The sequence below is a fragment of the Torulaspora delbrueckii genome, chromosome 8, assembly GCF_000243375.1.
Source record: "Torulaspora delbrueckii CBS 1146 chromosome 8, complete genome".
NCBI classification, from domain to species: Eukaryota; Fungi; Ascomycota; class Saccharomycetes; order Saccharomycetales; family Saccharomycetaceae; genus Torulaspora; species Torulaspora delbrueckii.
This window is the reverse complement of record NC_016508.1, coordinates 151,741-177,460: the sequence shown is the minus strand read 5'-3', so window position 1 is coordinate 177,460 and position 25,720 is coordinate 151,741. Positions and strand designations below refer to the sequence as shown.

At 41.5% G+C, this 25,720-nt stretch overlaps 11 protein-coding genes across 11 annotated transcripts; 8 read left to right on the top strand and 3 right to left on the bottom strand.

Annotated features, from left to right (window-relative positions):
• Positions 1 to 23: 23 nt before the first annotated feature.
• Positions 24 to 1,295, top strand: HFL1 (Hfl1p; the record flags this gene model as incomplete). Its single annotated transcript, XM_003683124.1, has 1 exon — positions 24 to 1,295. One exon carries the CDS (start codon positions 24 to 26, stop codon positions 1,293 to 1,295), a length of 1,272 nt encoding a protein of 423 aa, XP_003683172.1.
• A 210-nt stretch (positions 1,296 to 1,505) lies between these two features.
• TDEL0H01010 (uncharacterized protein) lies at positions 1,506 to 2,417 on the bottom strand (the record flags this gene model as incomplete). The annotated part of the gene is made up of 1 exon (XM_003683123.1): positions 1,506 to 2,417. One exon carries the CDS (start codon positions 2,415 to 2,417, stop codon positions 1,506 to 1,508), a length of 912 nt encoding a protein of 303 aa, XP_003683171.1.
• A 1,101-nt stretch (positions 2,418 to 3,518) lies between these two features.
• DPI8 (Dpi8p) lies at positions 3,519 to 3,734 on the top strand (the record flags this gene model as incomplete). The annotated part of the gene is made up of 1 exon (XM_003683122.1): positions 3,519 to 3,734. The coding sequence occupies one exon, from the start codon at positions 3,519 to 3,521 to the stop codon at positions 3,732 to 3,734; it is 216 nt and encodes a 71-aa protein (XP_003683170.1).
• Positions 3,735 to 3,840: 106 nt separating this feature from the next.
• Positions 3,841 to 5,046, bottom strand: TDEL0H00990 (phosphatase PAP2 family protein; the record flags this gene model as incomplete). Its single annotated transcript, XM_003683121.1, has 1 exon — positions 3,841 to 5,046. One exon carries the CDS (start codon positions 5,044 to 5,046, stop codon positions 3,841 to 3,843), a length of 1,206 nt encoding a protein of 401 aa, XP_003683169.1.
• Positions 5,047 to 5,392: 346 nt separating this feature from the next.
• On the bottom strand, positions 5,393 to 17,632 carry DYN1 (dynein heavy chain; the record flags this gene model as incomplete). The annotated part of the gene is made up of 1 exon (XM_003683120.1): positions 5,393 to 17,632. One exon carries the CDS (start codon positions 17,630 to 17,632, stop codon positions 5,393 to 5,395), a length of 12,240 nt encoding a protein of 4,079 aa, XP_003683168.1.
• A 190-nt stretch (positions 17,633 to 17,822) lies between these two features.
• Positions 17,823 to 18,692, top strand: RHO4 (Rho family GTPase RHO4; the record flags this gene model as incomplete). Its single annotated transcript, XM_003683119.1, has 1 exon — positions 17,823 to 18,692. One exon carries the CDS (start codon positions 17,823 to 17,825, stop codon positions 18,690 to 18,692), a length of 870 nt encoding a protein of 289 aa, XP_003683167.1.
• Positions 18,693 to 18,928: 236 nt separating this feature from the next.
• On the top strand, positions 18,929 to 20,599 carry TRM2 (tRNA (uracil(54)-C(5))-methyltransferase; the record flags this gene model as incomplete). Its single annotated transcript, XM_003683118.1, has 1 exon — positions 18,929 to 20,599. One exon carries the CDS (start codon positions 18,929 to 18,931, stop codon positions 20,597 to 20,599), a length of 1,671 nt encoding a protein of 556 aa, XP_003683166.1.
• A 257-nt stretch (positions 20,600 to 20,856) lies between these two features.
• Positions 20,857 to 21,312, top strand: TDEL0H00950 (40S ribosomal protein eS21; the record flags this gene model as incomplete). Its single annotated transcript, XM_003683117.1, has 2 exons — positions 20,857 to 20,880; positions 21,073 to 21,312. The coding sequence occupies 2 exons, from the start codon at positions 20,857 to 20,859 to the stop codon at positions 21,310 to 21,312; spliced, it is 264 nt and encodes an 87-aa protein (XP_003683165.1).
• A 303-nt stretch (positions 21,313 to 21,615) lies between these two features.
• TDEL0H00940 (glycosyltransferase family 8 protein) lies at positions 21,616 to 23,154 on the top strand (the record flags this gene model as incomplete). Its single annotated transcript, XM_003683116.1, has 1 exon — positions 21,616 to 23,154. One exon carries the CDS (start codon positions 21,616 to 21,618, stop codon positions 23,152 to 23,154), a length of 1,539 nt encoding a protein of 512 aa, XP_003683164.1.
• Positions 23,155 to 23,409: 255 nt separating this feature from the next.
• On the top strand, positions 23,410 to 24,597 carry TDEL0H00930 (uncharacterized protein; the record flags this gene model as incomplete). The annotated part of the gene is made up of 1 exon (XM_003683115.1): positions 23,410 to 24,597. The coding sequence occupies one exon, from the start codon at positions 23,410 to 23,412 to the stop codon at positions 24,595 to 24,597; it is 1,188 nt and encodes a 395-aa protein (XP_003683163.1).
• Positions 24,598 to 24,849: 252 nt separating this feature from the next.
• UTP30 (Utp30p) lies at positions 24,850 to 25,668 on the top strand (the record flags this gene model as incomplete). Its single annotated transcript, XM_003683114.1, has 1 exon — positions 24,850 to 25,668. One exon carries the CDS (start codon positions 24,850 to 24,852, stop codon positions 25,666 to 25,668), a length of 819 nt encoding a protein of 272 aa, XP_003683162.1.
• Positions 25,669 to 25,720: the final 52 nt, after the last annotated feature.

Here is a 25,720-nt window from a genome sequence, read left to right as displayed (position 1 = left end):
ATTGGCATCAGAGCTGTCTCTGTATGCTACCGGAGGGTTGCTTACCAGTATGGTGGCAGAACCTGAGCTTCGTCTGTACTTTTGCGTCGTTAGCCATCTCAGGGTTTGCCATAACCAAACATTTCTTGAACTACAGGAAACCGTTTGAGCAAAGATTAGCTGTGAGGATACAGCTATTGGTTCCAATATTCAGTATTACCTGTCTGGCGGCAACTATTATTCCACAAGTAAGCCAGCTGTACTTAGATCCCGTACGAGAAGTTTACGAAGCGTTTGTGATTTACACCTTCTTCTCACTGCTTACACTGATATTGGGAGGCGAACACCGAATAATAACTGAGATTTGTTTAGAGCATGTCCCGGCTACGCATGCTATCCCACTTGTTGGAAGATTCTTAAGGAAGATAGATCTTTCAGACCCTGCAGATTTCCTGATGGTTAAGAGAGGGATATTACAATACGTGTGGTTCAAACCATTTTATTGTTTGGGCAGCTTTGTGTGTTTAATCTGGAACCTGCCGACTTTTGAGACTATTTTACTAGTATTGTACAATGTGTCAGTTACGTGGTCGCTTTACAACCTGGCAATTTTCTGGAAGTGTTTATATAATGACCTGAAACGTTTCAACCCATGGAGTAAGTTTCTATGCGTGAAGCTGATCATTTTTGCTTCGTACTGGCAAGGAATCGTCATTAGAATTCTTCATAGTTTGGGCAAACTAAAATCAGACAGCGACGTTGACGCCGGCTACATCTATCAAAATGGACTACTTTGCGTAGAGATGATTGGATTTGCAATTTTGCATTGGGTAGCATTCTCCTGGGAAAACTATACTACGAAAAATTTACCACAATGTGCAAGGTTTGAATACTTGACTGCTATCAAGGATTGTTTTGGCTGTGGTGATCTTGTATGGGATTTTAAATCTGCATTAATGGGGCCCACTTATTATAATTACCGTAATTTTGAACCCCTGGCAGGCAGCTCACAAATGGCCAGAGCTGACTCACTTTCAAGAATGCGCAGACTAAATCAGGGTTTTAGATTCGAGAATAGAGGTGAGCAGAGTCACTGGGTTGATTATGGTAGTATTTCTTCTGGAAATACTGGAAAGAATAACGTTGAAGAGAATCACGATCAGTTAAACGAATGGGACGACGGCATTGCCAAACAGCGTTACATTCCTACTGACCCAAATTACCCAGTTGTATCGGATATAGGAAGTAGCCATCGTTATAGCAGTGATATCGACCGGCTACGAAGAGATGTACATAGCAGATCGAATTTAGTATGAAAATAAAAGCTTTTATTTGGAGAAATGGCTCTGAGAGTTGAATGAAGATTAGATATACTGTACATATATTGCTCGATTCACCTGCAGTGGGAATAGTTGATGATCGAACAGCGAACTAATGGTGAAAACTTACAAGATTGAACAAACAGTTCCGAGCAGTAAACCTGTCATTAAAAGATCCAGTCCGAGACACATTCATGACTTATTTTATCAATTTGGGTTGAAAAAATGTTTAGCACATTCATATGCTGTCCAAGAGATAGCTGTGGCTGGCATGTTTGCAATGACTCTAGGTTTTAAACCGCGCCAAAACCCATTCCAACCATGTATCTTGTATACGGCTTTCGTGGCTTTTGAAAATGTATCCGCATTTCTGAAAATCGGTAGCGATACTGTTTCACTACCTCTCACTTGCAGGACGGTCTTTATACAGTCAAGTGGAGTAGTTACTGCAGCACAAGTGGCACCACTTATTCCACCACAAAGACAATGTATCAATGGATTATAATCGTTCGATGGATTGAAAACTTTGGTCGAAGATTCATAAATGACAAAATTAAAAGCTGCAAATGGGATGTTCATCGCTATAGTTGTTGGATATGAGTAATAAAATGCCATTATACCTTCCTTTTGATAGATCTGCTTGGCCACGCTTGTCATGGAAGATGTTGTGCTTAGTTGCATTCTTTGCTTGATGGTATCGAATGGATTCATTAATGCGTCTGCTGCAATTGTAGCAGCAGTACCACTTAAGGCTGTCTTTAGCGGCTGATGAGTCTGGTAATCCTGAGGATCTATCAGTTGAGATTTTGTATATTCATAAGTTGCAAAATACACAGCGTGAGCAGGCCCAGCACCCAGAATAACAGATTGGACACCTTTCCAAAGTGCCAGGGACCCCTCCGCAGTAGATATCTTGCTAATTTGGGAAAGCATCCCCGATGAAGCTGCACCACCGGAAGCTGATTGTATTCGGGTCTTTAAAGCATCTATAGGAAACATAACCGAGTGTTCCATTATACCAGCAAATGCACCAGCCATCAGTTGGCTTGCCAATGGAGCATTTGCCGGTAGTGACTCGTAATCTATCTCTCCAGCTGTGATTACCTCTGAGGTGTTCATTTAATTGAAGGGACGCACTTGTAAAATACGCAGCAAATCTCTCGAAATAGGGTTAAAGCCTATGAAGATTGAATTCAGAAAGGTTAACTGAGGATAAAATCACACTCGATGATCCTTCAATGACGTTTCGACTTTTTTTCGAAAGATCGCTTCAACTTTTTACTTTCTCTTGGTGATGCGATTTCTTGCGCTGTTGAAGTTTTTTCCTATTAATTTGTCAAAAGTTAGCCTTCTAGAACGCAGCTCGATTGATGATAATTTTGAAGCTATTTAATTCCACGCATCTTGGTGGTGAGTAGTCAGTCATCAGGGCCCACTCAATTGTAAGTTTGGTAAGAATGTAGCTTTAATTTTATTTTCGTAAAATGGGTGCACAACTTGACTATACCTTCAAGATATATAGGTGCACTACACGTTGTCAGTCCGATGTTACCAAGTGGAGATACAGGATCTATTACATGATACGTATCTTCGCATGGATCATTTCACTTAGATCTAATCATGTAGAGCGACGTGAAAGTTCTGAAATAAAATTATTGTAAGATAAATCTTCCAAAGGTCTTCAACGCTTGATGAAAACCTCACGATATTTCTTGGAATTAACAATTGTAAGTACGCAACAAAATGCCTGGCAAAGCAGCGAAGCTCGATACTCGCAGCGCATCGCAGGATGATAAACGAACGTCCAATAAGACAGCTGTTTGGCACCTTTCGCATGATTACTCCCCAGTTTGTTAACGTGGGGCCTCTAGGAAGTCATCAGACTATCTATCTGACATAGAGAATTTGCATAGTGGTAAAGCGGAAAATCTTCACAGGCACCGGTGGGGCAGTGGCGCGCGCAGAAACGACCGCACGCGGAAAAACCTAATTAGGCGAAGTTTTTCCGGTGGAAACGCTCGAGAGAGTCATTGGAGATATTTATCTCTTGTTATCAGTAGAAGCATGACCTATGTAGTGGGATGCTCTTAGCCGTCTTGCTTCTTACCAAGGTTGAATTGATGGTTTTGGTTCATTTATAAGCCCAAGTGAGTGGAATGCTTAACCATGATGAGTTTTTCTGAGAATAAACTATAATATAAAAAAATAAAATCCAAAAAAATGCTACCTCAAACTGTGAAACTGGCTGCTATGAAGACTGCTACCACAAATTCTGCTAGAGTTATTTCTTCTGCTATTGCTGTTCCTGTTTTCAAAAGATCTCCAGGTGACTCGTTTTCAAGCTTCAAAGAATATAGAGAAAATGCCAAGACTTACGGGCCTTTAAGTGCATCGTTGGCTGCAAAGAGACATTTGACTCACATTTCCAGAGTTTAGATATTGGTAGGATAAGGTGAATATGGTTTTTTTGATGTTTTGGTTTTTAAGTACTTGAATTTTTTAACGTTGTATGATGGTCTATAACAGCTTATAAGAAAAAGTATCAATATGACATGATATTTAAAAGTTCAAACATTGCAGGGCATATAATAACCACTGTGATCGGGATGCCTGCGTATATGATAAACCTTCCAAAGATATCGATCTTGGCTTCACCGATATATAGAGGGCACTTCACGTCTTCATTCTTTTTGGCATGTACAGCGGCCTTTTCATCTCTGTCATCTTTAAATCGTAGAACTTTGATTAAGAAATTGTACGCCAGCGGTTTACTTATCACGTACTTCCAGATAACGATGCATGGTATTCCAACACATAATCTGTAAATGAAAAAGCGAAATCCTCTTTGCAATCCCATATCGGCACCTGCGACCTTGCCGAACCTATGTAAAAACCAATCACCACATTCTACCCCGCTCACCACACCGATGAATGCAACACTGTCCTCGAAACATGGGCACTCGTCGATAGGCCTGACGTGATTCAATAGGATTAATAATCCCCAGCCAACACTGCAAATTGGGAACCACCAGCGAGTGGTGAGATCATACCCACTTAAGAAACTCTTGGCGAGAAGCTGTACCACGAAACATACTATCCCTATTGCAGCACCGCTAGTTATATCCAGCATTCCATGCATACCACAATATATGCGCCCAACTACCAAAGTGAAGTAATAAAAGAGAGATAGGAATGAACAGCCTAGCTTTACTGGTAGGCTTAACGTGGGAGAAGTCCATGTATTCCACAGCAATAGTAAAGTGACTCCTGTAGCATTTGCTGAATGCGAACTTGGTGCCCCATATTCTAGGGCTGTATACGCACTTAGTGTTATTCGATGCAATGGCGGTGACTGAGGCCTTGGTAGACACCAATAATCCTTGAAAAATCCTGAAAGGTAGATCGAGTATCCCAGAATGTAGACCATATCACGGACTAAGTCAAATGCCCCAAGGAATGCCGGAATTGGTAAACAGAGCACATAAAATGTATGCGATCCTAATAAGGCAGTGTATGCAAAGTAGACATCTCTGAATTGAGTTCTATGCCTCGCCTGCCATTCAAAGAGGGCTAACGACTGATTGTCAGTGAATTGGATCAAATACTGTCTCATAGCATACCTTATGCGTGTCATACGCTTCATATATCTCTCCCGTGGATAGTTTCCTGGGTGCTGCAAAAGGTGCTCTTCCTGGAAATCATTAGGATTAGAGAGTCCCCTTGACCTCCTCCTCTCGTTGACAGTCATTCTAATTGGTTATCAATTCAATTGACAGCAATAGAAGTTGAGAACAGACGATTTCAGTCAGACAGATTATTATCTTGTTAATAATAAAAAATCTACTATAATAAAGAGAACCCGCAATTCAATTTGCTATAGTACAATGCTGGTTACTAAAGTTCGATTCTATGATATCAAACCATCAAAGGTGGCTAAGCTATAGATCATGGGAGTAGCCCATTCAACGAGGCTAAGTTATAGATCAAGAGAGTGAGTTGCACAGCTCGATTCTCGAAGATGCGCGTATTCCTTTCGCGCATCTGACAGAAAACCACAACAAACGAAAAACAACCAAATTTTACGTAGCACTGGTCTATGATTCTGTTAAAAGGTTCTCTGTCTTGATTAAAAGTTCTCTCGTTTTAATGCGTTCGTATTGTTGAATTGCATCGGCTGGAAGTCCCAGCCACGAGCTGTAAGAGTCGATTGGCTCGCATGAATTATTCAGAATGTCTGACATAACTTGCTCGTCTATGAATCCTTGAGGGATTGAAACTCCTGGCAGTAGATCGTGAGATTTATCAGGGTTTTGTAACGATTTTATGGCTTCAGGAGAAAATATTCGTGAACAGATATTTTGAAGCACAGCGAGATCTTCATCTTCATCAATCTTTCCACCATAAATGATTCTACCTATAGTGAAATGAAGCTCAGCACAATCAAACAAAGAACTCTCGTCATCAAGGCGGCTCACAAACTGTTTTATGTGGCTTAGCCCACTCGCAAAATCACATTCATTGAAATCATACTTCTTGCTAAAGCCTATAGGATTCAGGCCGTTTCTTGCCTCTATTATGGCATGGAACCACGCTAGTAAGAATATCAACCATGCCGAGATTAATCCTTTGTCTTCGTTCTCACTTTTCAAAGAGGCATTACTCCACAAGTCTCGTACTGAGCCCAGAATACTTGGTGTCGATTCGAAAACTTTCTTGTAGCTATTCTGTAGAAGCGGCAGAGGCAATAATGCACCCAGCAGACTGCAAGTCATAAAAATCTTGAACCGTTTTTTGGGAGATCTTACCCCCTCTGGCTGTAGCTCCAATTTTCTGGCCAAGAAGGACTCCACCCAAGACATTGACATTTGTATGTTTTGCAGTAAAACCCATCGTCCTTCTAACATGGATCGAATAACCTCCTGCTCTGCGTAATTCTCACTCTCCGGGGAACCTAAGGCTATGACTGAAAGCTCCTGCTTTTGCTTATTCGCCAACTCTATGACCTTAAAGCTGCTATCAAAATCCCTTTCGCTGGCCACTACTATGTAGTTTTTCTCACTTGATAAAGTCATGTTTTCGAGAGTCTCTTCGTTAGGAAACTCATTAGCCAACAATTCAATAGCGGGAAAGTATGTTTGGTTACCTATGAGTCCTATCATGTTTTTGATACTTTCAGAGCAATTAATAACTACTTCGTCCTTAGTCTCATGAACTCTTGCAATTTCTGGCTCCATTATATTTAAAACTGACTGTAACGTTTGCTTTATCCTCTTGATGTCACCAGTAAAATGGAACATCAGATGAAAGATTATAGCGAGAACCATTTTATAGTCTTTTGTCAGGTACGCTGAGAAGGTTGAGTACACCTTTTGGTAAAGCCTCCAGGAAAGCGATTTCACTCTTGTGGCCACATCGCTCTCAATAGCTTGTTCCGGTACTAAAACCGCTTCCAAGCAGCCAACAAATAACCACAGTGGCAACTCATAAAACCAATGTAAGCGACTTAGTTTCTTCATCATAGAATAAAGTGAAGAGCAATGATAGCCAAAAGTAGAGTAAGAAGTGATAAAAGTGGCAAGTTTTTCCATCAAGTCTTGGTTTTTCTGCAGTTTTCCTTCAACTAGTATCGCTTCTGCCTTAACCCTCTCCAGAGTAGTGATCAATTCATCATTTTCCAGAATATTACCCTTTGACTGGTTAAGTTCTTCCAGAAGCTGGTGCTCAAACGTTTTCAATTGTACTTTATAAATTCCATTGAGCTTCGATAGTTCTTCATTCTCTCGTTCAATTTCAGGCACATCATATGTTAATGCCATTCTCACTGCCTGCATCTCTACACTAACTTCATTGATAGAAAAATCCACTACCCTTACCCTAGATTGCACAAAGTTCGAAAGAGGCCTTCTAGCGTTATTAGAATACAAAAGCATGCGAAATTCAGGCGATACATCAACCTCAAGATCTCCTATTTGAACAATTCGATGACCGTGTGATTTTCGGCATACTCCTGCCAATACATTGTTCATAATGGGATCAAAATTTTCAGCATTTTGCACTAGCACTGTTCCTCCAAATTTAACTGCATTTGCGAGTTTCTTCACAAAATTTCTCTCATCAAAGCTTATGACTTCTAACTTGCCATCAAAAAAGCTCGAAAGTATCTGCGGAACCTGGGAATTTGGATCTACAATATAGGGTATAACATCGGGCTCCAATGCAAGCAAAAAGTTTTCTATATAAAACGTCTCGTTAGGTATACCGTGAGCAATCCAGCGTATCTGGGAGTCGACGTCAATGTTGAAAGCAACGAACTCATAATTCCTGTCGAATCGAATGGAGAGGCCGTCCAAAATCCCGGCAATCACCTCAAAGGTCTGCTTGCGCTGTTTTTCGTTTAGCACCCCACAGTAGCTGAAGTATATTGCAGTTATCAAACAGTTACCGTTCATCTCCTCTAACTCTTGTTGATAACTTAGAATATACCGCTTCCATCTCGATTTCTCAGATGAGAGGTTTTCAACAAGAGCTTTTGAACGATCAAGTTTGGCTTGCACCTCTTCCATCTTACCCTTGATTACCTCAATGTCCCTTATGATCACACGATAAGTGTCCTTTAGTTCTTTGATACCCTCCTCAAGTTCAGAAATCATATCTTCTGCGGCCAGTAGTCTAGCTTTTGCGTGCAGAGCTTCCTCCTCAATTTGTTTTGCCTCATCTCTCAACGGACCGACCTTATCGAGGACTTCGCTATATTTGATCTGAGCATAAACCCACTGATAAAGCGGTCCACAGACCTTACTAGCTCGATGCACCTTCTCATATGTGAAATCTGGTATCGACAAAAACTCGTTTTCGATCATCATCTTTAGATCTTTTGGAAGCATTGTGTCAGGATCAAAATGTACAATATCGTATATGAACTCATCAGACCGAATGAATTGCTGAATATTTCGCCAACTTGAACTTCTGTAGCCCAATACCGAACATACAGCTTCAATTGTAATTTTAACGGCAACTGGAGGATTGATCATAGACCTAATTTCTGTCAACTGCTGCTTTTTTATGTTTTTAACTCCCCTTTGCGCTTCGAGCATAATTGGTTCAAATGCATCAAGTTCCATTCTAACTGATTGCCGTCTTTGAGATGCTTCACTCTCCCTTTGAGTTAGAATAGTCTTGATCTCTAATGTTGCTTCTTGCTTGCGTTCGGCCTCGTTCTGCTCAAGTAACATTTTATCCAAAGTTTGTCTTGCTTCCATCTCTTTCCTTTTAAGCTCTTTTCCTTTCGTTGTCAAGAGAGCACTCATCTCCTGGAACTTGAGAACGGATTCATCAAGCTTCTGTAACCCATTGCTGAAGAATCGCTGATTTTCATCAAGTTCTATACCTTTTTTTAAATGCAACTTCTTAAAAAGCTTAAGTGCATCCAAGAACATGCCAGGCGACTTGGTGTTTTCCTGCTCCACATGAAACTCTATGTGGAATCTGACGAATGCGTTTGAAATCTTATTTGGATGAATGTTGAAGCTTTTCAGGAGAGATTTTTCGCTCGGGGCCACAATGCTTGACTCTAGAGACATAGATTGAATGATCTCATTCGAAATCTGTCTCAAAACTGATGTGGACCACGATCCCATCCAATTAATCACACATCTATTGAACAAAGCGGGTGATGTGGTTAAGTTTGTGCTCCCGATGCCACATGGGTCACATATCGTGAATACAACATGCAAATTTTTGGAGATCTGTCCAACAAACCAGTCGTACAACTCTTGCTCGCTGTTCATTACAAGCCCCAGAGAATCGATTTTCTGCCGTAAAGAAAAAATCAAAGTTTCATATTGTTCTTCCTGAAAGAGATCAGGAACATCGGAATTTGCCAGTAAGGTATTCATCCTCTCTAAGAATGATGACTCCAAAATGCTCGACTCGTCGATTATTAGACATACTCTCTGCCCGTCCATAGTGCAGCGCAGTAGCACTTTCCTTAGAAACGCGTCAAATTCATGGATATCATAATTCTTGTGTATCCCTGGTTGCAAGACTGTAAGACCATTGATCCATGAAACGAATTTCACCAGCGTAGTTTTTCCGGTTCTTCTCGCGCCAATCAGCATTGCATGGCCTTGTCGCTGCTTTAGTATCCGGTCAATAGCAAGAATATGGTTTAGCATTTCTTCATGCACTATAAGCTGGCTATCCAACTGTTCCTTAGCAAACGATGTTAAACGTTGCTTCACAAACGCTAAAAGATCGACTTTTTGGACCTGCTCATAGCCTTGAGAGAGCAACGAAGAAAACAGTATTTCGGATGAATCAGGAGGCAATTTTCCATGTTTTGCGAAGTATTTCTTTGAAGTTTCCCTCAACAGAGTGAGGAAAACTTGAGTGTCGGCATCGTCCACAAGCCTGTCTGCAAAAATCCTTGATGCTTCATATGCCCACGCATGAAACACGCAACCAAATTCTTGTTGCAATCCACTGACAATGGCCGTTTGCAGTCCTCGAATCCACCTTGTTAGTTCTCTTGGAGAAAAGAGATAATGAGCTCGCATGGAAGGAGTGAAGTTTTTCTTGCACTGATGGTAAAGATATATTGAAGCATCGCAAAAAGTTCTAGCATAACTTTTCAGATGCGGCAGTAAGCTGAAAGTAGCTTCAAAAAGATTCTGATATATTGTCATGAGCGACTGTTCAGATGGGTAATCTATCGATAAAATTGGGGTATGGCGTAAGAAGCGTGGCGACAACGGCAGTCGGCCTGGGTCTGACGAAGGATTGCACGCACCTACAATTCGGATACGCTCTATTGATACCCATCTGTTGTCATCTGTCCTCCAAAATCCATTTTTCTCGATTAAAAGTCTCAAAAACAAAATCACACTTTGTGAACCGTATTTATCCAGCTTAGGCAAGTTTATCTCATCGCAGAACAGGACCACACATTTGTCAGGAAGTTTTGGACAAAGCACCAGCCCCTTTGGGCCATCAGCATATATTGTATGCCTCTTGAGGGACTTCAAAATGCTGGAGATAGTGGTGTCTTTCGAGAAATTCATTGCTACCAACAAGAGTTGTGCGGATTTGCGTAGGGCGTTTGTGAGAATCATCGTTTTTCCTGAACCTGGAGGGCCGCATAATATAACAGGCTGCCCGGCATTCAAAAGATCGAAGACGTAACTTTCTTGCTTCAAGGTATCAAGTGTCGGAATAAAGACATCTGGCTTCATTACGTCATGCGGCTCGAGCTTGTTCTGCTCAACCAAATCGCTGAAGGGTATGGGCTCTAACGTTTTTGTCGTGATGCACAAAGATTCTGGTCGCGAGCCGTCCAATAGTTCACGGCTACGAGTCTCAAAAATTGTGTCAACGAATTCAACAATTTTTTCCCTGTCCTTTGAGCTGGTATCAGCCGCCATGGCATTGATCAAAGCTTGATATAATCTGATCAACGTAAATACATATTGCTGTTTGTCATGGGCCACTAAGAGTAAATGGTGAAAACTTCGAATGCCCTGGATGATGATTTTGGAGATTGCCGTAACAGTTCTTGATGAATCAAAACTAAGAATGTGATGAAATAACTTGGCTTCTGCAGAAATGCAGGAAAAGTCAACAGGACTCAATAGTTCCCTTAAAATGAGCCCCATATGCTTTACGAAATCCTCGGAAATTCCGGACCTAGCTTGTACTTCTTGTGCGGCTTTTGTTAATGAGCAGTTCAGTTGCTCATAATCCGCATACAGAGGTTCAGGAAACCATATGATTGCGCAACGTGTGATCGTAGCAGGTGTTGCATAATCTAAATCAGGCGCCTCGAATAGTAACCTGAGATTTTGGGGCATTGCTATACGCTCTCCTGTCGGTAAAGTGAGTAGTTTATTGTCATCAAGGGCACTATTGAGAACTTCGATGTATTCTGGATCCAAATCGCTATCGAAAACAACCCAGACCATGGCATCTTTAAAGGTACCCGCCATATCATCATTAACTTTGCGAAGAATGCTAGTAAATATTCCATCCTTCCACTCTAATGTGGCCTCGTTTAGTCTGCCATATAGAGAATTTTTTGTTAAGGTTTTGGTGTCTATGACATATGCAAAAATGTGGAGAGCTCCCAACTTTTTTATCGCCATCAGAGTGGTTCGCCATACAGCTGTCTTACCGAATCCTGCGGGACCCATCAAAATAATCGCTTGTTGGCTTCGCTGAAGATTGAAGAGCTGAGCACACTTCATGGCAAATTCTTTGGTCGGCTCTATAAAACACTCTTTACACGCTTCTAGTAATTTCTGGTTGAATTCATGTGAAAAGATCATTGATTCGTGATGAGAAAATAGTCTGTTTGTGTGCGACATAAAAACGACTTCGTCGGCTTTATTCAAACTAGGAAGGATAATTTGCGACATGCTTTCCGTTAAAAGACATTCCTCATTCGCATGATGTCCTCTCTTGCCTGCTAGTTCGGCGCAAGTCTTGAAAACTTTTTTGAATGACCGTAGACCAAAATCATAATGCTTCTGCGAACTGCAGTCCGTTCGTAAGGTCTCGAACAAACATACCAGTTTTTTACTAAGCGACTGGGCCTTTTGGAAGCCCATAATTCGCATGATAACTTCAGATATAGTATCTGTTTCGGCTTTTCTGACCGAGTACTCACGAAATCTCTTCTTCAAATTCTCTGGAAGGACGGATCTTCCCCCATAGCCTGGGTTAAATGTAATAAACAACCCAGCATCAGCATTGAGTGGAATGGATTGATTCATTAGATGCACTTGGTCGCATTTTTTCAAAAGCGCTAATTGTATCTTTTCCACATGGCTCGTAACAGAACTCAGAGTAGTTTCGTTCATCCTATTCAACTCATCAAAGCAGCCCCATGCACCGACTTGGGTTATGCCGGACAGGAGTCTTGACATGGCTAGAAAATCAAAGGACTTATCGCAATTGAATACTAGAACCATCCGGCCAAGATTCTGTGCTAAGGCCTTTATGGTTTCGGTTTTACCAGTACCAGCAGGCCCAAATAGGCATCCTCCATATTTTTGAGACAATGCTTCCCCCAATGCTGCAAAACTTCGGTCCAAAGTTGATGTGTAGATCAGTCTTTCTGGTACGCCGATGTATGTAAATCCGTACTTCAGCTGCCGACCACATTGGACTGTGATAACTCTCTCAAGTAGATTAGGCTCGTCGTCCTGGTAATAGAATTTTTGGATCTTGCTCCATTCAAGTTTGACCATTGCAGCGCTGGAAGCGTTGCATAGTTTAGTGACGATAGCAGCCCCATGAATACATTCAATAATCAATGATCGAACTTTCTGCTTGTCGTGACCTTCTTTGCAATCTTTTAGAATACTCATTAGAAAGTCAAGCTGACGATCGATGTATTGCTGGATACCTGAGAACTCTCCTTCTTCTATACTTCGATCAACTCTTTTGGTCCAGATCACTTGCCAAGTAAGGAGCAAAACCTGGAACGAATGAGAGTATAGTAAACTGGTGAAGTCGATTCCCTCTGCAATTCTCTTGAGACAAGAATGAACATTGTTTGATATTGTCTTCTTTATTTGAAGCTCTAGAATGTTCAACCACACGTCCGGTGTCAAATGATCCTCGATAGGTACTGAAGTATCCAAATTCAGTACTTCACCTTCGATAGAGCATATGCCGGTAATGATAGATCCCAAGAATTGGATATGACTAATGCTACCGAACAATTTAGGCATAAACCGCGACATTTGTCCCAGATCGCTTCCTGTGCCTAACAATTTTAGGAGATCGTCATTTCCTAGGAAGAAATATCTGGGGTAATTTCTTCTTTGTTGCTCCAAGTAAACAGTTAGTGAGGTTTTTATCACCTTAAGTTGGTCTTCGAGGTCTTTAAACTTCTTTTTGCCACCAGAAAAGGATGTAAGCTCAATGATGCTTCCCATCTGGAAAGCTCTAGATGAAATTGCTCGAAGATCAACTGTGACGCTGTGAAATTTGGCAGTTTCGTGTGGAAGCAAACTTGACAATTTACCACCCTCACCGACAACACCAAACAAGTCGAGCCAATGAAACTGTGCCTCCATCCAGTTATGCTGTATCTCCAGAAAGGCTGCCAGTTTCGTTTCTAAGTCGGTACAATCATGTTCAAAAAACTTGAAGCATATTGAATTTTTCATGGATATTAGTTCATCCAGATCATCAGAACATGACTGTCTGATAGAGATCCAGTCTTTTACGAGCGCCATTCCACTTGAATGTTCGAAAAGTTCATATTGTGCATATTTCCAAAAACTCTGCATTCTGCAGAGTGACTCTTCCAGTACACCTTCCCTTCGAGCACTGTAAATGATCTCCTTCATAGAAGCTTCATTTGCTTCTATATTGAGAGCAACGATATCTTTTAGAGAAAATGTTTGCGATTCTAGAACCGCTGCAGGAGGCGTTGTCTGAGGACTTTTGGCAAAAATGGCTTTCCAGTGCCTCGACTTCATCGCGGAGCTTTTCATCTCTTTAAACAGCCCCATACAACCCTTCAGCTTTCGTACCTTTGTCTCCAGCTCTTCGAATAACTTGTACTGGCGAAAGTTACTTGAAAGGCCCGCAATTGTCCCAGCAATGGTTGCCACATCCCTAGATATAATGTCTATATTAGCAGAAGCCCAGTCCTTTTGCATTGAATTATCAACTAATTTCAAAATTTCTTTGAGCCTTTTGCACATCATTATAGAATCTTGAACTTCATTTGACGCTTTTTTCAGGCAGTCTTCAATTACGATTGGATGAAGAATGATCCGCGAACATAGTGATACTACCCGAACCTCTTCCCTTATGTTTGCTAATGAAGTCTCGAAATTCAGCAAAATATTCAATGCCTCTTCCGGTAACTCTTCTTGTATTAAAGATTGCTTCATCCGCCATTCATCTGATACCATGCGTATGTGACTGTTAATGCTCGTCAGCTTATCTTCTAAAACGGTTATAAATAGAGCTCTTTTTGTCTCTACTAGAACTTCTTTTTCCTCAAGGCAATGTTCAGCATTTCTCATGTCATTCTCTAGTTGGTCAATATACAGATACTCCGTGGGAAGCCTCAAACGTGTTTCCAGAAATACAGGCTCGCATAATGAAAGAAATTCCACTGTCTTTCTTCTTTCATGGTTGTACGATCTCATTCTGTGAACGCTAATGAGCAAAGAGGAAAGGTGCTCAAAGGAGGAAAATTTGGCGTCATGTCCCTCCAATTCTTCCAAATCTTTTCTGATATCTGAGGATAGTGAACTCGCAGTATTCAAGTACAGCGCCAGCAAAACTTCAGATAAAAGCTTCTGCCAGTAGTCCAGTTTTCCATAAATTTGTAGTAACGAATCTTCGAATCTGAAAATCAGCAGACCATTGACGTTGTAGGCCTCTGAGGGACGCTCAAGGTAATCCCGCAAATTCGCTAATTGCTCCCACAAATTATAACAAATTGTGATGTCCCCCCTAATAGTATCATGCAAATCAGAGTCCTTCAGGAGCCACAAGGCTTCGGTCTTTTTTAGATGCTCTAAGTATCTTTTCGTTAGTTGATATTCTTTCTCAAGACGTTTAAGTACTTTTGCCACGGTGCCGCTAAGAGAATCAGTAAGGCTGGAGAAAGTTTCCTTTGGAGCTTTGGAACTCTTCAAATGAATCTTTGGCTGTCCGGCGACTTTCGTTACTATTTGTTCAATTTTTTTGATCCATGATGATTTGATTTGGATGAGCTCTGGAGAACAGGACAGTGATGTACCCTTCAGAGTTACTACTAGCGCCTGACGTCCAAGTTGCATGCTTCTTAGTTCTTCACGCGTTTTACTCAGAATAATTTCCTCGATGTGTCTATTAAGGAGCGAGGTGAGCTCATTAAGTGTCTCAAACTGTAACGTGGTCATTCCCACGAGGATAGACTGTATGGACGCTATAGCCTCAGAAGCAAGTTTCGTATTGGAAGGCGCATTGACGAGAGCTTCGAAGGCCCGCTTTAGTAACATTTCACTTTCCTCGAGCACCTCAAAATCCTTAAGTACCAAACTGACGGCCATCTCCAAATCTTTGATGTGGTTAAAGCTAGTATTCTCGTGGCCTTTTAAGCGAGGATCGACGGCTGAATTCGACCAAACAGCAACTGTAGCTCTCCCAATCAAGCGCCATACAGCGTCGACATTCTTCCTCAATAACACAGCTGTATAAGTGCGGCTGTTCAGCCCACTTACAACCGACAAAAAAGTCTGAAGCTGTTCAAGAATAATAGATGCGCTACATTGGATGTCGCCAAACTTTAGTGCGGTACGAATAACACCATTAGGAATATTAAATCCCATGGATCCCAAGTCTCTTACTTCCTTAAAAATGGAGCCTGCAGAGAAATCAAAATTGACTAAAAGTTCGTAATGATCATCATGGTTGGAGAGAACCTTTAACATTGGGGTATCCAGTTTGTCCAACTTCAGCTGGGATGCTTTTTCTTTCCAAGTGTGGAAGGCCGCTGTGCAGTCAGTTTTCTGCGTTAATTCGATGAACCTGGAAGATAGTGTCTTGCCCTCAGGTAGTGTCTCCCAGTTAAGTCCAAGGAGAATACTGGAACGTTTTCTAAGAATCAAGATGCGGTCCCTGATTTGCAAACATTGTAATATGAATGCAGTAATAGGAGTGAGACCTTTGAGCAACAGAACTTCTTCGACCTGATGCATTCCTTCCACTTTCAAGCTCAAAGCTGTTATTTCTTCTTTGACAATACTAAGCAAACCCTCTTGACAATCCCGCATTACTGATCTTAATTTTGGGTGAGATGCCATGAGTGGTGCAAAGGTAGCATATTGATTAATCATTTCTTCCGAGCTACTGCCTCGATCAAGTGCAGTTCGCCACACGACAATCAGTTTTTCTTCAATCACTGAAAGTCGCTGTCTGTACAAAGCCTCTTCTGTAGCCCAGCTTGCTATGCTGGTGTTAGGCAGAGTACCAATTGGCTCGAACAGAAACTCAAGATCCTGGAAGTAGCCGTCATAACGTATCGTCTCAAGTGAAGCTTTTAGGATAGCGTGGCGATCTCGAAACTCAGAAAGTTGTTTAAGTGATTCTTGTAGATCTTCTGCATTTGGTCTTATATCTATAGCAGTACTAAACGAATGTCCTCGCCTTCTTATCACTTCACGTAATTGTATCTTATTCTCCTGTATAGTGTCATTCCATTTAACGAGAGCTACCGAGATAAGTCTCATGTAATTTTCAAAATCCTCATCAGCAGCCGTGAACAAATTTGGTATCACTTCTAGCAATTTCCCGTGAACTTCTTGAGAGATCTTGCTCATTAAGAGTGCGAATCTTTGCTCTGGGAAACTAGTGAATCTAAATTTTTTGAGTGCTGATGCAAGCAGATCAATACACTTTATAACGTCCTCGACTTTTTCGGCAGAACTCAAAACTTTCAAAGGAATAGATGAGATGAACTGGTTATATTCTCTGACGATTTTTAACCGATCGGTAACCCCAGTTTCCGCCACGAACCCGGAAACGCTATTCCATCGTTTAGTAGCCACGAGGATAGACATGGTAGTTCGTACCTCAGGTGATCGCAGTTGCTGTGCCAGAGACATAAGTGATTTTTGTAAATCGGACCAGAATTGAATCTCGTCATACGCTGAGCCGTCCCTTACATCCCTGTCAGTGTCACAGAGACCCCGTGAGAGCTCGAGCCATTGATTCACTATACTTTGTAACGCATTAAGGAAATTAGAATCTTTCAAAAGCGTGGATTCGAAATCAGCCTCATGCTTTCCCTCTTTAACAAGATCCTGAACCCTAGGGTGAGCCATGCTAACAATTTCTGGTGTACAAATGGTATATTGCATATTATGCAGAGTATATGAAACATTTTTGAGCTTACTCTTTGTCATTCTTAGTGAATCCGATGGGCCAGATTCGTGCTTTATTAATAGGTCAATCACCGTTGAAAGTCCATCATCTATCAAAGACGTCAGAGAATCTATCATGCTGGAATCTGAAAGCCACATCACAGAGAATTGCGACCGTACGGGCACATTGTAATCGATCGAGCGTTGATTTTTCAGCACTAATAAAGTCGATTGAAGGTTTCCGCTTGTTAAACCATCAATCCCAACACATAAATCGTTTGAATCGCCCGTCAGTCGAATTATTATCGTTCTTTTGCATTCATCGAACAGGAAACTATTCACTTCATTCTCCCACTGGCTACTAAAGTCTTTAAACAGCCTCAGGCGTCCAGCGTCATCCAATCCTCGCGTCCCGCCAACCAGCCCCACACAATATTCCACAAATTCCTGTATCAGGCTACTCATAGCCCTCTTATAGCTTAATGTTTGGCCTTGTTGATCAATTCTTCGTATGGTAAAATTAGGTAGTAAACAAAAGGGTTTCTTCGTTAGGTGTGAGTTGGAAATCAAGATGGGACCTTTAAAGTTTCAACAAGAAGAGAATGAACGAGCTAGTGGTTGAGTAGCTCATCAGAGACTAGCATTGAGGACTGTAATGAGGGCTGATGATGCAGTGGGCCTAGTGTCCAGTAGTGAACAGAGAAGCGAGCTTTCAAGTGACTTGACGCGTGAGGAGTCTGCATTTACGGCGCCATACGACGTATCGTCCTCGACTTTAGAGGAGAAGAGTGTCCAGAGGTTACCTACAGCTTTTGCCAGAACTCTTTCATCCATTCCTAGCTATGCTCAGGCCAGGAAAGGCAATAAGGCACCTGATTCGCATTTAAAATTTGTGGTTGTGGGCGATGGAGGTGTGGGAAAGACTTGTTTATTGATCTCGTATGTACAGAGACAATTCCCAACAGATTACGTGCCAACAGTGTTTGAGAACTACGTTACGAAGATTGAAGGTCCAAGAAATATGATCATAGAGCTGGCTTTATGGGACACTGCAGGACAGGAAGAGTATAATCGTTTAAGGCCATTATCGTACTCTGAGGTAGACATTCTGATGGTATGTTACTCCATTGATAATAAGACATCTTTGCAAAATGTGCAGGACCTGTGGATCCCTGAAGTAAAGCATTTTTGCCCCGATGTGCCTATCATGCTGATAGGGCTCAAGTCCGATCTTTATGCGCGTGAAAACATTGATGACCTTGTAGACCCCAGACGAGCAGAATCACTGGCCAAGAGTCTCGGAGCTTTCGTACACGTTCAATGCTCAGCCAAGCTAAGAAGCGACATAGACGCAGTATTTAACGTGGCTCTCACAACAGGTTTGCGAGATGTTCTCGCGGAACAGAAGGACGTCCCGCAATTGTTGAAGAACCCATTCAAGAAGAAACCGGCTCTCAACAGGACAAAGGAAACAAATAAGACCAAAAAGAAGAAAGCAAGCCGGTTTAGCTGCACTGTACTATAACAATTATGCGTAATTGATACACAACGAGATACATTCTTCATAACTAGTCAATACCAGTCAATGCTAATCGGTGATTTTTGTCGGGTAACGTGATCTCTAAAATTTTTCAACCGGCATCTTTGATCTCATCGCCAATTGAAGGATTAAAAGAGATGATGCGCATGTGATTGAATGTTTAAGGGCGTTTGTGTTGCTGTGCGGTTTGGGATTGGCTACCAGAAGTTATTTTTCGATCAATGACCAGCATGGGAACTAATGAAACAGTAAAGCGGAGTTTGACGGCTTCGCCGCAGCCCAAGAGGCTTAAGAAACCCAAGTTGAGGAAGTACAAGGCAAAAAAAGTAGATGAAACTTCACCGCTGGGTGTTTTGCAACTGGAGATTGAAGAAATAGTGAAAGAGCACGGTTGGGATCGGAGTATTATCCAGAACGACGTCAGCGCAATCTTGAATGACACTTCGAGAGAAGGGCCAGTGACCACAGCCTACCATCGTGAAGTACAGGGAGTAGAAGTGCTCAAAATCGTGTCCAATGGTGACGGACTGGGTGTTATTGATAACCCCGTAGAAGAGGGAAAGAAGCAGGTGGTTGTGATACCGTTTGGCCTTCCTGGAGACATTGTTGATATCAAAGTTTTCAAGACTCATCCACTTTATGTTGAGAGTGATTTGTTAAGTGTGACAAAGAAGAGTGAGATGAGAAAAGATGAATTGATCAACTGTAAATATTTCGGTAAATGTTCTGGTTGCCAGTTCCAATTCCTGCAATACGATGATCAGTTGGAATTGAAAAGAAATACAATTGTAAGAGCTTTTCAGCATTTTGCTCCAAGGTTGTGCTCTGAAGGGTTACTCCCCGAGATCGGCAAGACTATTGGATCACCTATCGATTACAACTATAGAACAAAGCTGACACCTCATTTTGATGTCCCAAGGAAAGTGACCGAGATGAAGACAAGACCACCTCTCGGCTTTGGCCAAAAGGGCCGTCCCAAATGGAGACAAGAAACTTTAGAAGTAGGTGGCAATGCATCTATCCTCGATATCGAAGAATGCCCTATTGGAACTCAAATTGTCAACGTAGGAATGCATAATGAAAGACAGCGGTTCGAGAAAGATTTTCAAAAATACAAGAAGGGTGCAACGATTTTACTGAGAGAAAACACAAGTGTGCTCGAGTCATCACAGGAATTGAGCGATGAACTGATCAAAGAGGGCTCGAAAGATTCCGATGATAAGACATCATATTTCGAAAGCACAGACGAACAAAACAGCAAGAAATTGGTCAAGACGTGTGTTACAAACACCAGGCAAGTAGTCACAGAGTACATTGACGGTTTCACTTTCCAATTCAGTGCTGGTGAATTCTTCCAAAACAACAACTCAATCCTACCTCTAGTTACCAAATACGTGCGTGAAAACCTACAAATACCGAACTCAAAGCCAGAGGAAGAACATAACCTTGTCGATGCGTACTGTGGCTCAGGACTCTTTAGTATTTGCAGCTCCAAAGGAGTCACAAGAGTCATTGGTGTCGAGATCTCAGCAGACAGTGTCTCATTTGCTGAAAGAAACGCGGAAGCCAACGGTGTCAAGAACTGTCGCTTCATCGTCGGTAAGGCCGAGAGACTATTTGAATCGATTGACACTCCAAGTGACAGAACCTCCGTTGTCCTGGATCCACCAAGGAAAGGATGTGACGAACCATTCCTCAAGCAATTAGCAGAATATCGTCCTGCCAAGATCGTCTACATCTCCTGCAACGTGCACTCCCAAGCAAGAGATGTCGAGTATTTTCTCAAAGAAACCCCCAACGGGAAAAATTACAAAGTGGAGAGCCTCAGAGGTTTCGACTTTTTCCCACAAACCCATCATGTCGAAGGTGTATGTGTCTTGACTAGAATATAGACCTATTGTAACTAATTTATTTTGTATGACTGTTTTTGCAATCCATACATCTCTCTTATAAACCTTTACATCTTTACAGAACAGTCTCAAAAATATTTCAATTTTTTCACGATTCTTTTCTTCCAAAGGACTTGTCGCGAACTTTGACGGAAAATCGATGAAAAATTAGTGATCATCTCGAATTAGAAGCTATTGAAGAGGTGAACTTTGTTTGGAGAGCCCACGTAATATAGTACAGAGTAAATCAAACAGCCAAGATGGAAAACGATAAGGGTCAATTAGTATGTTTGAGAATGAATAGAAGGAGAACGATCCTCAGGTCATCGCATGAACGCCAGAAACAATAAGAACAGGTGATTGAGAGATGATAATACCAGGAGCAGTGGGCTCAGCATGAAGTTATAGATGGATATCGAGGCTGTTGTGATGACCGTTTAACGATGAAAAAACGAGTTTACTAACAACGAATTTAGGTCGAACTATATGTTCCAAGAAAGTGTTCTGCTACCAACAGAATTATCAAGGCCAAGGACCACGCTTCCGTTCAAATCAACGTTGCCAAGGTTGATGAGGAAGGCCGTGCTATCCCAGGTGAATACATCACTTACGCTTTGTCCGGTTACGTCAGAGCCAGAGGTGAAAGTGACGACTCTTTGAACCGTTTGGCTCAAAACGACGGTTTGTTGAAGAACGTCTGGTCTTACTCCCGTTAAGTTGGAGTAATTGTAGTTCTAGATACGTAAAACTATAATAACTTTGTTTCATTGCACATATAGTCAGGCTTCAATTTGACAAATGGAAATTACACAAAACTCTAAGCAATTCATTCAATATCTCCTCAAGATGCTGCGGCGATCTCTGCTCTTCCTCTGATTTACTGTCGTTATGGCGCCAGGGCCCAAATCTTGCATTTCCTCGGCCCCACAACCCATTAGATTTCAAGAAATACTTATACTATGTGGGGATATTAGACAGCTGTAAAAGTTAGAAATAACTAATTTCGAAGATTAGTGAGGATGTCGAAACCCAGGTATGCTGTGGCGACTCTACTCTATACAACGGAATATCTTCCCGGGGTGTTTACCCTTGGTTATCAGTTGAACAAGATCTTGAGAAACAGGAAGGAGGTCGCTACCTGTTTGGTTATCTCGAAGGATTTGTATAACAACACTATGAGTGATTTGTCCAAGAAGTTGCTGCGAAGACTTTACGACTATATTTACGAAGTGAACCCCTTAGATGATCATGAATATTGTGTCAGGAAAAACGCTGAGAATTTAAAATTATTGGGTAGACCGGAGTTATCTTTTACGCTTATCAAAGCAAGACTATGGGAACTGACACAGTTTGATCAAGTGTTGTATTTGGATGGGGATACTTTACCTCTCAACGAGGAATTCCTTAATATATTTGATTTAATTCCCGAGCAAAAGAGCTCTCAAATCGGTGGTGCTCCAGATATCGGCTGGCCTGATATGTTTAATAGTGGAGTTCTTATGCTAGCCCCTGATAAACAACTCGCTTCACGACTTCAGAAGTTTATCAGACGACAAACGTCAATCGATGGTGCGGATCAAGGGGTCTTTAATCAATTTTTTAACCCATATTGTGCAGCCCAAAATTCGTCCACCTATGAATGGGTGAGATTGCCATTTATATATAATGTCACCATGCCAAATTATGGGTATCAAAACTCACCGGCTCTGAAATACTTCAAATCTCAAGTTAAATTGGTCCATTTCATTGGAGAAAATAAGCCTTGGAAAGGTTGGGTTAGCAGCGAAAATAATGCTTACCATACTAGATGGAACAGGCTGTACCGTGATTTTCAAGAGGAGTATGGTTTGCTACATTTTTTCGAAGAGATGAGCATTGAACCTCCCTCTGCCCCATGCGGTCCTAATGCTGTAGACGATGAAACACAAGTGGTTGATTGGGAAGGATTGAGCGCACGGATTATGCAAGATGAGCCTGAAAGGAACGAAACCTACGAAGAAGGGCCCAGAAGCGCACAACCAGAGAGAGTATTCCCAAAAAATGAGCCAGTACTAGAGGTTTCTCCAAAAGTTGAACCAATCAATGACACACCCAGCAGAACATTCCCAAAGATGGAAACTTTAGAGCCAACGCCGGACGTTGAGCGTATTTTCCCCAATAATAATAGTTCTCTTGAATCTGTCGAACGTGTTTTCCCACGGGAAGACGGTAGGTATGATAACACTACTCCAGAGAAACTTCCAAAGGATGACGCACCGACCCGGGAGATAGCGATAGCTTCAGAAGTACCTGCCGCATTGCCCTCAAATGATTGTCAGCGTGTATTTCCCGAAGAATCTGTTGAAGGGCTGGTAAGACCTCCAAACATTGAGACCGAAAGGCAAAACCCTGCCTCGCAAGAATCTAATAGCCTTGACCCTTCAGGAAACGTTTCGAAGATCGGTAAAGTACTCGAAATGATAAAAGAAGAATCGGAAGAAGCATCGATCCCGGAGACGATCTTCCAATGGGAAAAGACAAATTACCTTCAGGAAGTCGAACGGACTTTCCCAGACTGAGAAATTCTGGCCAATACAATGATATATAGGTCAATTGACCATCGCTACATATTCACTGTAATATTTCAAGAGTATTATCCTAATCTGTCATTTAATACGTTGAGACGAAAGTCGTAACCAGTGAGTGAAAAAATTTTCTATTAGAAGATGAGCTGCCAAACTAAATGTGTACTACTAATGAACTATTCTTGAAGAAGAAGGATAAGCCTAAATTAACGTAGGTAGATCAATATAGAGAACTACCCAATCGCAAACATGTCTGAAGGTATTACTGAAGTTGAAGAATCCCAAATTCAAACCAACTACGACAAGGTTGTCTACAAGTTCGATGACATGAACTTGAAGAATGAATTGTTGAGAGGTGTTTTTGGTTACGGTTTCGAAGATCCATCTGCTATTCAACAACGTGCTATCTTGCCTATCATTGAAGGTCACGATGTCTTGGCTCAGGCTCAATCTGGTACTGGTAAGACTGGTACTTTCTCGATCGCTGCTTTGCAAAGAATCGACAGTGCTTTGAAGTCTCCACAAGCTTTGATTTTGGCTCCAACCAGAGAATTGGCTTTGCAAATCCAAAAAGTTGTTATCGCTTTGGCTTTCCACATGGACATCAAGGTTCACGCCTGTATCGGTGGTACTTCTTTCCAAGAGGATGCTGAAGGTTTGAGAGATGCTCAAATCGTCGTTGGTACCCCAGGTCGTGTTTTCGACAACATCCAAAGACGTAAGTTCAAGACTGACAGCATTAAGATGTTCATCTTGGATGAAGCCGATGAAATGTTGTCCTCTGGTTTCAAGGAGCAAATTTACCAAATTTTCACTCTACTTCCACCAACTACTCAAGTTGTCTTGTTGTCTGCTACTATGCCAAAGGACGTCTTGGAAGTTACCACCAAGTTCATGAGAAACCCAGTTAGAATTTTGGTCAAGAAGGATGAATTGACTTTAGAAGGTATTCAACAATTCTACATCAACGTTGAACAAGAACTTTACAAGTACGACTGTTTGACCGATTTGTACGACTCTATCTCCGTTACTCAAGCCGTTATCTTCTGTAACACCAGAAGAAAGGTCGAAGAGTTGACCCAAAAATTGAAGGCTGACAACTTCACCGTTTCTTCTATCTACTCTGACTTGCCACAACAAGAAAGAGATATCATCATGAAGGAATTCAGAAGTGGTTCTTCCAGAATCTTGATCTCCACCGATTTGTTGGCTAGAGGTATCGATGTTCAACAAGTCTCCTTGGTTATCAACTACGACTTGCCAACTAACAAGGAAAACTACATCCACAGAATCGGTAGAGGTGGTCGTTTCGGTAGAAAGGGTGTTGCCATCAACTTCGTTACCAACGAAGATGTTGGTGCTATGAGAGAATTGGAAACTTTCTACTCTACTCAAATTGAAGAATTGCCATCCAACATTGCTGAGTTGTTCACTTAAGGTAATTGAACTGTATAATCAACATTAAGAATGCCCCTTTTCTTCTAACCTAAACGCTAAGTTAAGTCCGGACTACGGATCTGAAAGTATATAAACATTTCAAGCTATGCAAAGTTTCAGCTCATCATATCGTAACTATCTTGTTAAATTTTTTTTTTTATTTTCATTCAAGCTCATCGCTTAACTTGAAAGGTGAAAAATGGACTTCCTGGTGTATCTACAAGATCAAAAGGTTTGTACCAGGGTATTCAAATGGCTTCCTCAGTCAAAGTTGATAGAGATGGGTTGGCAACAAAAGCTTTGGAATCATTATTGTCACATTGCGATACTGATCCAAAATTGAAGCAAGATAAAAATGTTCATATGATTCTTTATATGGGTAAGAAGATGGGTGCCAAAAAGGATAATGTTCCTCGCATCATCCCATTGCAATCCTGTAAGCTAGATAAACCGAAAGATTTACGTGTCCTGCTTATTAGCAAGGATCCCTCTACAAATTACCGTCAAGCATTGACAGACCATGAGGCCACATCTGACCTTTTCAAAGAGATAATAAGTGTGAAAAATCTGAAACGTCGATTTAGAGGAGCCAAGATGAATCAGTTGTATAAGGAGTTTGATTTAATCGTGGCAGATTTCCGTGTTCATCATTTATTGCCTGATGTTTTAGGTAGTAGATTTTATCATGGGAACAAGAAGTTGCCTTTTGTCATACGAATGTCGAAGGCATTGCCAATGAAAGGCCAAAAGATGGCCGATGAATGTGATCCGCCTTACGTGAGAGCACAGCTGAGAAGCATTTGCAAAAATACATCATACGTTCCAAACAATGATAACTGTCTCAGCGTCAGGATTGGTCAAGTGCAGAAAACATCAGTAGGTGAAATGGTCGAAAATATCCAGGATGTAATAAGCTTCTTAAGTGACAAGACCAAGAGACCCCAAGGTGGAGTAATAAAAGGTGGCATCGTGTCGATCTTCGTTAAGACGAGTAACAGTCCAAGTTTACCAATTTACGAGAAACCTCAAGAAGTTGCGGAGCAAATCCATGAAGAGACCTTGAGATTGTAAAATATTTCGATATGAAATCAATTAGCATTTACAAAATTATCATTTTCACTTT